At 30.9% G+C, this 13613-nt stretch overlaps 1 protein-coding gene across 1 annotated transcript in view; it reads right to left on the reverse strand.

The window, feature by feature from the left end:
- Positions 1 to 7721: 7721 nt before the first annotated feature.
- Positions 7722 to 13613, reverse strand: part of LOC128994817 (discoidin domain-containing receptor tyrosine kinase B-like) — a 31814-nt gene continuing 25922 nt past the window's right edge. The window contains exons 12-18 of the mRNA XM_054419614.1: positions 12890 to 13224; positions 12450 to 12617; positions 11354 to 11544; positions 10705 to 10797; positions 10152 to 10293; positions 9105 to 9254; positions 7722 to 8311 (exon numbers count right to left, since the gene is read on the reverse strand). Of these exons, the coding sequence (XP_054275589.1) occupies positions 8153 to 8311; positions 9105 to 9254; positions 10152 to 10293; positions 10705 to 10797; positions 11354 to 11544; positions 12450 to 12617; positions 12890 to 13224 (1238 nt within the window). The 3' untranslated portion in view covers positions 7722 to 8152. The remainder of the gene's footprint in view (positions 8312 to 9104; positions 9255 to 10151; positions 10294 to 10704; positions 10798 to 11353; positions 11545 to 12449; positions 12618 to 12889; positions 13225 to 13613) is intronic.

Below are 13613 nucleotides of genomic sequence, written 5' to 3' on the forward strand. Positions count from 1 at the left end.
CACTAGTGTTATATAGTCAATGATATTACTAAATCTATATCTAGTGTGTAAGGCTTAATTATCCTCCAGTTTTACGACTAAAAATCGTGATAATATTATTATCACCTATAATTATATTATATTATAATTATTATATTAAATATCAATATATAATAAATATTTTTTGAATAATTTAATGTCAAATATTTTGTTAACGAAGCTATTTCGGAAAACTTTGTATTCATGATTTTCTCTTTATCTTGACCGAAGAAATCACTACGTTAACTATGCCCCCACCTTGTTTGAACACACTGTATATCATATAGTCATTGTTTGCCTAATTTTTTCTAACAAGTAAATGGTAGTTATTTTTGTGGGTTGCTTTTTACTTAACTTTAATTTATTTAGAAAATAAATCGTAAGAAAATCCACTTTTATCTTAACTTGATCGTCACTTAGTGATAGTTAGTCCTTTTGGTCTTATATTCAACTAATCAGTAAATGACAGATGCTGTGTGCTGTTAGCGGCTCTGTCAAAATTTTAAAAATCACTTTGATTGATTGTCGAAGGGTCGAACAACGGCCAACGCTTCTTTATATTTCCTGATCTTTTAATACAATTCATTAATTATTTACTAATGGTTTACCAATCGGTAGACAGTAATTTTAGTCTGTTGTTACTCGTTACTAGTGGGTTTACTTTATTTTGATACGATTTGAAAATAGATCGACAAATAACTATATTTTATTTGCACATGTGTGTCATTTAATACAGATAAATAATGTGTATACATTCTTTGACAAATTATGCCTTTTATACGTTTTAATTCTCCTCACTGAACGGACAAAGTCCACAAATGTAACGGATAAAAAAAAAGTTATTATGTATATCACAATGTTTTAACTATGGATAATGGGGTTTCAATGAAAATGTTCAGCTAAGAACTGTATTTAAATGATGATTTTGCTATGTATGTTATGTTATAAATAATTAAACTCAATTGCATCTGCCTCATGAGAATTACAACAATGAAATGAGAACACATAATTAACTTCAGTAGCAACGCAAAGCAACGATCTGAAAGTATTATTAAGTCACTAAGTTATATTGGAACAATACGAAGTTTTGCCAGACTTAGAGTTATAGAGTTACAAACAGTGAATACTCATTTTCTCTCATAATTTGAATTACCAGTTATAATTGCTACTTGTGCGTAGGGGGATTGTTAGAATCTAGTGGGGTCCATAAAGCTTCTTCGTAGACAATTTAGGGATGGACTTCTATTCCTACAAGTGATGTTTTTTGTGTTTTTCTTCGACGTTGCTTCTTATAAAGAGTTGGTAATCTAGCAGTTCTTTCAATCACAGATGTGTAAAAAATACCTTTTTATCATTGTGTAATAAAAATGTTTTATGCGGTATTACTTATAACGGTCTACAAAAAGGATATGCTACGCTTCGTTTTAGCTATGCCTTATTTAAAATACTAACTACTGTACAGTAATAAACCAATGTAATAAAAATCTGTAAAAGTCAATATAATTATGATAATGCGCTAAACTAACGACTTATTTAATATACGTTATGGCAATATACAATTTACTTATCCGTACCCTCAATGTAATATAGTTCTGAAAAAAAAATAGTTGATGACTATAAATTTACAAGGTCGTTATATTATGTACTAAGAACAACAGTTTTATCAAATCAACCGTCGTAATATTAACATTCTAAATAAATTTTGATTTCTTATATCATTTAAATTCAACAACACCCTCCTTATTCTATTTTAACTGCAATTCTTTTCCACATTGTAACACATATAAGACAGTAAGCAACAGTCTATAAATAATGGAGTTTCCCAGGAGTACTACGTCACTTTATATTGCTTATGTGGGTCAGACTTTACACTCCGTTGGTTTGGTACTTTGTCATAAAATAATGTTTGTTACCACAAAGATGTATACAATCAAAGATTTGGATATATTTCTACATTATTGGAGTGAAAAACTGCAAATTAAATAACATAATTCTTCTCAATGAGAAATCTTGGTAACAGTGTGAATTCTAAACATAACAAAACAATAAGTTTTAACATTTGACAAAAAAAAATCATAAGCATTTCAAATTATTAGGATGGTAGTCAAAATCATAATTCAATTGAAAACCCACCATCGCAGAACTTGGTAAAGGAAACATTTTTTTTTAATAATTTCTGCAAGCTAAGTTCTATTAGCTAAGATTTTAAAAACTTAGCTAATATTTGTAGATAATTAATGGTTTATTTTAGTTTATTCTATATAAGTTTTAACGATACATTTTTCCGGTAGGTTTTTAAATACGAGTTTTCAAATTGTCAATTTACAAACATAGTGATTTTATTTCAATTATTTAATTCTTTATATAGTGCCTTTGGTGCAGTTGATAGGTATATGTTTGGGGGGTTTTTAATAACTATTAAAAACATCTTTGATTGATTATGTGGTATGAAAAAATACTTGTTAAAGTTCCAAATATTTGTGGATGTAAATTATATTGTTCTCTCTTTTAAAAGACAACAAGCGCAAGATTACTTTTATTGACAAATATAAGTTTGATCAAAATTAAATTTTGTATAGAGAATAATAACGAAAACAACTTAAATGATAGCCTGTTCAAGGTTTATAGAAATTTTAACAAGTAGTATGAATGTTTCTAAAATAGGTTTATACATTTATAGAATATTACAATTAAAAGCACGAGTCAAAATCGTTAAATCTAACTTAAGACCACTGGTAGCAGTAGACATCTGTTTTTTCTTAGCAATGACGAGATTTTAATTATCACAATGAATGAATTTTAATTGCACCGTAGACAGAGTGTTACATTGACATATTCATATTTTTTTATTTTGCTTTTGCTTGTTTATGGAACAATTGAAACTAATTTGTTGGTTTAAAAAAGAATCGTAACTAAGTATAATTTAAACTTTATTTTATGTTCACATTTATATTTAAATAAACCATTCTCTTTTGGTTTAAAATAAAATACCACACTTAATCCCATAAGTAAAGGGTATAAACTTAACCATCCGAAAGTATGTCCTATTATGCAAAAACAGGCATAAAAGAACTTATGATGATAAAATAAATCTTTTGTTTTAATATAAAATATATTTTCATATCATGTCCTTGTTATGAAATAAAAAAACGAATATCCATAACCGTTTAACTATAAACCCACCTCATTCTCTGGTCACGTATTCATACCCTTTGGGATTGTTTTGCTCTACTGCAAACATAACACAGTTTTCACACAGATGTTTTTACAATTACTATTATCATTAACACTTTAAAAGACAATAAAAAAACCTTCAATTTTCCCAATTTGTTTAATTAAACTTATGACTATGAAAAAATGCACACTAAATATACATTTGAAAAGTTTAGTATTGATGATTCATAACTGTTATTAGGGAAGTTTGTTGATGATTTTATTTAAGATTGTTCTATCTTTATTGTTGTGTTTACTATGCAGTGTTCAAAATTTCATCAAATTGCAATCAGTTTTGGTTTAATTATACTATGTCATAGCACAGATTCAATAATAGTTTTTTACATGAAGAATTTATTTCTTTCGGACATGTTATGACTTCTCTAAGACTGTACAATTTTTCATTTATACTTATTTTTACTACGATATGTTTTTCTATTGATTATGTTATGAAAAAAATCATGAATTATAATTTGTGTTGAGCTAACATGCGTGCTTTTATCAATTGTTTTCTAATTAATTAGAACCTGTTTAATTAGCGACATACTCATCCCTGAAATATATTTGTTATATTAACCATAAAAATATTTAATATTTTTATTGAGATGTATTGTTTCAGTATTTGTATGTACATTACAACGAATAGTGATGCTATTACATCTCAGATTATATAAAACACTTCTTTCTTAAAGTAACTGAGAACTTGAAATAAAATATGTAAACACTACATCTTTTTAAATACGTATGGATTTATAGTTAATTTTTCCACTTTTTATGGCTTATATTTTGCACAACAAGGTTTAGCAAATAAAATGATTACCACTATTAAGAGAAAGAACTATTAGTAATATGATCCTTTGAATTCGCATATAAAATAAATGCATAAATATGACTCTGAAATACGTATTTTTTAGAACAGTTACTATTGATTTCTTATTAAATCACCTTTGGAAGAGAGTTAAAAAAAGGAAAAAGTTTGCCTTAAACACCTAACCTCTTTTTATAGTCAGAAACTAATAATGATTTGAACTAAAATTAATAAATAATTTGAGTGTTCAAAATTCGAAATTTTCTTTCAAAAAATTATAACGATTCCAGAATTTAACTTTGTTGCTATTGAGGGTAAGTTGCTGAAGCAATGCGATAGAGTGGTAAACACCACTCACAAATGTCAAACGCACAATGTCACTCCTAACTTTGTTGTGTTCTGAGGCTAGCCGACGTTGGTCGCAGAGTAGCGTCCAAAGAAACAAAATAATATTTTTTATTTTTTATTTTTTTTACTAAAAGTTTATGGTTATTTTATTTATACTATGAAATGTGAAAAAACGACGAGTGAAATATATTTGATTTCACGTAATTATGCACTCAACTTAGTATTTATTACTACTCTATTAATTGTCAGAAATTGAAGTCTATATATATTAATGTTAAAGAATAAATATTTGCAGCCTTTTTGCAACTATTTCATTTACGCTACATTCCAAGCATTGATATACACTTTTTATATCAATACCTTCTGTCCTCGTAATTTGTTTTAATTCTTGTCCTTGATTAAATATTTCGGCTCTTTACTTTACTCTTTATGCTATTTTATTTTTTCCCTTATCCATACCTACCTAAATCGTTAAACAAGTACTCACCTTTATATTTTGTTATAAAAACATATTATTTTTCACCACACTAAAATGTTAACAAACATTAGCAATACAAATAATGTTAGCAGTTTAACAAAACGCTTTTTGGAGGCCGGAACCTATGTATTGCTGTCTATGCCAGCTGTCATTGTCATTTTGGGGACCAAGGAGGTTTTTACATCCCAAGGGCCGAAAATCAGCTGCCCACTTACTTTCATAAAACATTAACGCTTATTAAATACACAATCAGTATCCATAGCATTGCAATAAAATTGTTTTATTGTCACCAATGCCTAGCAACTACATAATATATTTACTATAAATTTTGCTGATTCCTAAAATTATTTCTTACATAATTTTTAAGTTGTAGTTGCGTAGACTACCAGTGTGCACTATTATTGTGGTGAATTAATAGTGGTAATAGGGTATAGTGTGGTGAAAAATAGCGTTCGTACCACGGACCGAAATGGTTTTGCAGCTCTCGATCGTTTTAAGTTCTCGACATCGTCTTGAACTGAAAAACTACCTCGAGCCACAAAACCTCATTTTCGACCCTAGGTACGAAGTATACTTCCTATCAAATTGTGTGAGATATTAAACTATTTACTTGCACTTCCAAAGGTAAAAATATTGTAAAATATGTTTAAATTACCTTAATCATTCTTAAAACTTGTAATATTATATACTTAACAAAATACACGGAGAGTGTTCTTAATAGCTCTCTTTCTGACCAAAAACATTTAAAAACAAACTCTTCAAGGAAAGTAGGTACGAAATAAAACACCAAGGTAGAAAGTGCGAATCAAAGTTAAATTTATTGTGTGCATCTTATTGCAGTACCTATTGTTATACAAACTCTACGCTATTGTAGTTATTACCTAACTGGAAGCACTTTACCTAAGTAAAAGCGGGTGAAGTCAAGAACACATAGATTTGTCAGATGTCTCACAACCATGTTATAGACAGTATATCACAAACTGTATTGCTACCAGGACTGCCTCACCCTACATCTACTTGGTATAAAAGATTACATCTCAGCACGCTATTCAATTCTCCACAATATACTAACAGTTCACAATATAGCCAACGTATATTCGCTATGTCAAAATAGTTTTAGTAGAAAGAAAATACGTTTAAACTTCAGTCTAGTATTTTTTTAGAACTAAAATAAGAATTTTTATTGTTTAATAAGAAACGGTTTTTCAGTTAAACCTCAAATAATTCTCATTTGCACCCATTCTTTTCTACATTTATTTGTTATTGTTAGTTTTTCAAAATTAACTTAACAGTGTTATAGATTACGATGCAAAACTAAATACTATAGAGTACACACAACTATAAGTAAACATATTAAACTATACGGAAAATAGATAGGTACACTTTGCTATTGATAGGAAAATAGTAGTCAAAGGTAACTCTAAGATAACAGTTGATAGATTTTAAAATAACAAGAGATTGTCTTGGTTTGATTATAGATAAATATACATAGATATTTTTTTATTCCTTATATTACAAGATATTTGTTTGGATTGTCTGAAATAAACAGATAAAGGTATGAATATAATTAAAAGCTTTCCAACACTTTTTGAAAATATTTATTTATACTGTATATATTTACAGAACCGTAAATATGCATAACGAATAATGATGACGGATTTTGAATGCACTCATTAGTCATTATCAGGTCCAATAGAATGGTGAGATGATACAAATAATGTAGTGAATTTGAAACTTCTTGTTGCTGGGTATTTTGACCAAATAGTATTTAAGTGAGAACGCTGGTTTGATTGTTATGGTTTCAAATTGGATCTGGCGTTAGTATGAGTACTCAAAGTCGGTTACCATTGAAGCGTCTTGTACCGTCCTGTAAATCTTTACAGTATAAATTTAGATATATGAAAGGATATTAAAAGTTGTATTGTATTATATTCGTATGGATAAACAATCATCAAATGTTAATCTATTGCCTTTTAAATAAAACATAGACGCTGTTGAGCCAAAAGATGCACTAGCATATATTTTATGACAAAAAAGGAGCGATCAATGTTTAACATATACGTTACACTAACTGTATAAATATTCAACACATGAAAAGTATACAGTCAGCTGTATGTTAATGAACGAATTTTCATTCAAAGTGTTTTAAACGTATCAACATTTTAAGTGCTTAATTTGTTGCGTAAAAACAATATGATTTTAATAATCATTTCCACTAGTGGTGTTTCATACCATGTTATTTTGTAATGTCCATGTTATTTTTAGTTATCTGACCAGAAAAATTGAGTAATAATACACAATTAGTTAAAAGTAGCCATACGGTACTAAACTATCTACAAGAATCGCCTACATACCTTTGTCTATAACGTGTATCGGATCAGCTCGAAACGAGTCTCTTATTATTAACATAGTTAACGGCTTAGAAAAATATTTCAACAATTGTTGGGTCCCTTAGTCAGTTATCAAATACCTTTTCTACATATCTACATACAGTATCCCCCATTCCGTAGTTAAAGGTATAAATGTCTATGTACATAGGTTATGTGAGTTATATGTTTCTATAACTATAATCGTGTTTTTACGGATTAAGGATAAAATATAATTTAGTGGAATTCATATTATTTGTATAATAAAGAAACAGAAGTATGATAATTGTACATTCAAATCAAAATTAGTTTTAAAAACCTTACTAATGTGTTTGAGTTAAGTATATATAATAAAATTTTTTTTAGATATTCCAGTTTACATTTGTTAAACTAGAGTTTACAATGTTAAAGAGGTAAGGAAACTATAGTCAATTTTGGGACAGTGAATGTTATATTGATTAGTATATTATATTTTTAATTATTTGTAAGTTTTACATAGTCATACATTTTGTAAAATTTTGATAAAAAATTTACATCGTATAAATGATGAATTCACCTTTAAATGAAACGGTAGCGTGAATAATATTATTTTACTCATGGTTAGGTTGAAACGAAAATATACACCAAAAACATCCCAAATTAAAAAGATCATAGAATTGGTAAGTGTTAAGGGGAATAAGAATCATAAATTCCCAGCAAAAGTATACCAACTAAACTGACCAAAGAAGATTTTGTTTACATTTCGTGTATTTTTTTTAATATTTATTTACAGTTGTTCTAGTTATTAGTTGTGCAGTTTATAGTGTGATAAATGTGAACTCAATACTTAACATGTAAACTAAATCAATATGTACACATCTAAACTATTCTTTACAAAATAATACAGGATTTTTACAAATTTCAGCTAGTATAATACAGTTATCATTTTGAGCTAAGACAGTCCAATGCTACTAAATTCTTGCACTTGAGAAACATGTAGATTTCTTTGAATGTTGGTCTGGATTTCGGCTCTCTTTTCCAGCAAGCCTCCATAAGTTCGTAAACCTCTTGAGGGCAGATTGTTGGTTTCGGTAGTAAAATCTGCAATTAAGTCAATTTCACATTGTCAACAACTCAATTTTTTACACTTGTTCCTTGGTGATTATTATAATTATTGTAAAAAATATAATTGTAAAAAATATAATATGTAAAAAATACGCAGCCGAAATATATTTCCGCTTGCTATGAAGACTCCAAATACTTTTGTATGTGTTTAAGAATATATTTTAAATATGTTATTTTAAATTCAAACTGTCTTATCATACTTAGTTTGTAGCATCACATTGTTTATAATGCTGAGTACCTTTATAAAACCAGTAACTTATGTACCATTTGTTTAAGATTCACACAACAATTTGGTATTAATCGAACCTTTAGTATTTTTCTTTAATTCCCCCTCCTTGAAAATAGTTATGAAAAGCAAAATTTCGTGTTAAAAACTACAGTAAACATAAACATAACAACAAATGTAAGCTGTAACCATAAATCGGGAGCACTAAATTAAAATCACCGAAATAAACCATTGCCTATTAGATACCTACTTAAGTAGACTTCCCATCATGGATCAGCTGTAGCCAACTTTTTGTTTCAAAAATAACGTAGTTATGTGAGCCAGTCACAGAGTGCACTAGTGACTAAAAATCAATTTTGAATCAATCAAGTTGAAGGGTCATAACAGTTGCTAGGTCACAATAAGTCATTCCTAGTTTGAATTGGTAAAAAATATTGTTTATTCAACAGAAATCAGTAATTTAGATCAGCACAATCTGTCGGTGGCTTACATCAACTATGACGATTTTGGAAAAAAATGGTTTCAAATTTAGTTAAAACCAACCTCCAGTTCACCACCGTAGTACATATGTTCAGCGTTCTGTATGACATGTTGATTGGTCAGGTGTTTGAATGGCTTCTCTTGGGCGTAGCTGAGGATCTCCCATAGCGTGACTGCGAAAGACCAGACTGTACTCGAACACGTGTATCGATCCTGCAATCAAGGTTGTGTCAGGTGTCAGTGAAATGCAATGGTAATTATGTTATTCCAGGAAATCTGACCAGCCTCTCATTGTATATCATACGGACCTAATGGACCATTATAAATGTGGTGAATAAATTATGATTGTGAAAGTACGTATTTTCAAAGAAAGAATTCACCTCAAAACATTCCATTCATAACAATCCTTAGTCTAATGTAACGACTTTGTACACCAATAAAAGAAAAGGTATGATACATTCACTAATCTCGCCTGCACTAAGTCAATAGAGTGGCAATCATTAGTGAGAAAAGAGAATCTAAGTGGCAGGATAAAATGGTTCAAGCAATTAAAACTAATAACCAACGACTAAATCAAATTGCAATGCTTCTTTCGTTTGATCTAACAAGTTCTCTTCAACATAGTGAATATAACTATTGCCGTTGACTATAGATCTAGTACGGGAAGTAGTAATTGAATTTTCATTGCATTGGTGGTTTGAGTTGACTGGGGAAAGGAGATGGACGGACATTGAAGGTGTTATGGTGGAGGTGGAGGTGGAGATAGCATCAGGTGTGTCTTGCACACAATGTGGTTTGTTGATAATCGTATGATGTTTTACCATTACATGACATGATATGCACATAGCAACTAACGACAAAACTGATACTATTGATATTCGTAATTTGCAGTAATGACAGAACTGATGCTAAGGATTTTATTAGATTGCAAACAATTGACAAGAACCTCTTGGCTAAAGATGAAAAATCACATACTATTGACATGTAAACCCACCTTGAACGAGTTAGGCGCAACAAAAATTCTTCGGTTTCTGCATATCGCTAAGAAACCTCCAGTCATTATTTCCTAGTTATAAGTACTTTGTAAATGTTGAATTTCTTTGCCCATACCATAAGTATGCTCTCCCATGGAAGCCAGCGGACTGGAGCAAGAGGTCTTCCACCAATCTCACTATAGTCTTCCTTGTACTCCGGGTTACACATGGCCACGTCTGCTACCTTTACGATGTATCCTCTTCCCACTAGACAGTTCCTGTAAGTAATATAGAAATTAAACATAAAATAGTTACTTAAACAACATAAGAGATAATAGTTTAGCAATAAGATCGTAAACGTTTCAATATCCAATTGCATTCGATACGAAATTTATTGGAATTTTAACTTTGGGTAAAACATGTGTCAAGAAAGTCCATTTAGCGATACATGTTATTAGGTACAACCTATGTAACAGGATATCTTTCGTGAAACTGCTAAACACTGAAAAATATCTCTAAATACGTTTCAGATTAACTAACATTTATTCTTTTCCATTAAATAATTATTTTAATTCTTATCCTCAGAGGCTGGTGCTATTGGTAAATAAGACTTATATCAATGTAATTGTATTTTAAGTTTCCCATTTTATCACTCTATTACAATTATCAACGTAAATAATTAAACTTACCTCGCCCCTAAATCCTTATGAACAACGTTTTTAGACTCCAAATACTTCATTCCTGACGCCACTTGTGTGGCGATGAACATAAGGCACTCATACCTGTCAAATAAAAACCTATTTTAATTTATGATTATTGTTGAGAGGTTATGCAAATGGTAATAATATATTTAGCCTCTACCCATAACTGTAAATAGTTTGCTGTCAAATAAAATACCTTCCGTACTGTATTTGTGATTATGTATATTAAATATGTGCAATCCATTTAATTGTTTACAATCTTATAAGAAACACCACGTTTTTATTTTATATAGATAAGAAATTGTATACATTTATTAAATTGTCTGTTTAGAAAATTAGGGTTTTCTTGTCTTTTGTATAAGGAAATATTCTAAGAAATAAATGAATACAGTATAATTGTAAATAACCATAAACATTTTCCATTATGTTACTTAAATTACGTTATGATGCTTCTTACGATGTTGCCAATTAGTCTGTTGGAATAAATAGGAAATGTAATAATTATTAGCCAAACATTTACTAATTATTGTTTTATATATCCTAACAATACATATAAATGCCCACTTTAGGGTAATTTTAAGTTCAACCATTGGTAAAAAACAGTTCATGTTTTTTTTATATATATGTTTTTACTTACTTGAGACTCGTGTTGTTTCTGAGGACCCGCACCAGATCGCCCAGGTCACCCGTGTACTCTGTGATAACCCATGGAGGGTTCTCCGATGTACATACTCCAATGGTACGCACAACATTTGTGTCCGAAAGACTAGAGAGGAAGCGCAACTCTCGTAGACAATCACCCTTCAAAGTCCGCACGGCTACTCGCTCCTGGAATACACAAGCCTTACTATGATACAGACTCCAAGTTATCCTATCAAAGTTGAAATACATAATCGCTAGAATCAGAGAATGGCTATTGACTTGGTATAGATAGGGTCATTTCTCTGTCAAACTTAAAATATTTGATTTATTCACATGGTTTGCATTAAATTAAACAATTATTATAAATGAGTTGATAAGGCTGATAAGGTTGAAACCATGTAAATAACAATTTTACTTTAAGGTCCATATATATTCTTTTAATAACTAACTCTATCCTCATAAGGATGTTCAGATACTCCCTAAATACCTATTAAACATTTGAACGTGGGAGATGTTTACATTTATCACAGTAACCACTAGGTTACACCATAGACTAACCAACACAAGTAGACTTCTGATCCCATTGTAATTTTGAAGCATGTTTATCGTGTCTAGTTCATGTACTTTGACACTGAGCGCTAGTGTCAACGAATTTTTATTTTTTTATTTTAAAATTTAATTTCTAGATTTTTTTTATTTATAGTTTGGTTATATAACTAGGGGATGAGTCATTGTTTATGATTAGATCGTATTATTTGACTAAACAAGGTTTTACTCGTAAATTACTGAAATAACAAGAAACAAATTGTAAACAAACCACGACCTCTTCAGAACACCGTACGGAACTAACAATAAAATCGTCCTCAGCTGTTCCACAAGGATGAGGAATCTACTAAGGGAGATGCTTTATCCATGGTTGCACTTAAGGTGGTTGAATTTTTAGATTTACTATGGAGATCGATAGAGGTTACACGATGATCAATAGATCTCCAGGTTTCGATTTCCAGAACTTAAAAATCATGGTATGGATGTATATTATTAATTTAATTATGTAGATTCGTTAATGATAAGTTTTACAACGGATTGCTTACCTTCCGATCCTCTAACTGACAGACATGAAACTCCCCTAGATGGCAGGACCCCACGGTGTGCAGGACCTGCAGGCAGTACCGTGGAATCGGTATCAGGTCGGTTTCCCTGCATTTGTACGGAGCACCCATGCTAGGGGCGATGTTCCACGTCACCACTGGGGGTGCTTGCTGCAAACAAATAATATGTATAATTAATTTAAGCTAATATCATGAATTACAACACTAGCCATGATTGTTATAAATAATATTCCGTATTATATATTCATTCAGTATAGAGTTAATTAGTTATTCGTTAGATCCGGTTTAGTATTATGAAAGATCAATTACCATGATTGTAAGCTATGTTTCGCTACAATTTGACGTTGAATTGATACATTGTAACTAAGCACGAACAAATTAAACTTTATCTTCCATAAATGAGCTTAAATGTTTTCTCTCACCCTATGCTTGTCCCTGGGCGCTGTATGGTATCGTTTCCTGCTAGGAGAGTCTGGGCCAGGGAAGGAGCCGCCACTGAGTGATAACGTGTTCATCCTAGAGGCACTAGTCAGCTGTACCGGTGTGGAAGGATTCTGTAGCTGCAGCGACATGACACTCTTGGTGGGACTTCCCGTTGCAGTACTCGGTCTTACAGAGCCCTCTTCGTCTTCACTCATTGGCTGAACTCTTTCTCTCTCCCTCTCTTTTTCACGCTCTCTATCCAAGTCCCAGTCTCTTTCCCTCTCCATTTCAGTCGGTAGTAGCTTATGCTGTATCTCAGGGTCTATGGATGGAGCTGGTAACAAATAACTTAGTATTTTATTCATCCCAATAGCACTCGTATATTTTATTATATCGATCACCCATACACGGTTAGTAAAACGTCTGGAGACCCCCTGTTAATTTTTTACGGCCCATAGTAGAAAATCCAAACTCGGCACACCTTTATGGCATGTTAAGAATAACTTTTTGGGCATAACCAACACTTAGTATACATCCCGGTATTTCGGGGAGAACTCAAAATGTTCAAAAGGCAAGACCCATCGAGTGACCCCTCATTTTGAAGGTCCTGGTAAAAAAAAACCAACAACGCAAATTAGAGGTATCCATCTCAATCCAGTAAGGAATGGCAGATAATTGAAATTCTCAGAAGTTAAATTTAACTTACAGCTTTCCAAGTCTGAA

Source organism: Macrosteles quadrilineatus, unplaced genomic scaffold (genome assembly GCF_028750875.1).
Source record: "Macrosteles quadrilineatus isolate MER2022 unplaced genomic scaffold, UCM_ALF_1.0 Scaffold_5__1_contigs__length_97177068, whole genome shotgun sequence".
NCBI lineage: Eukaryota > Metazoa > Arthropoda > Insecta > Hemiptera > Cicadellidae > Macrosteles > Macrosteles quadrilineatus.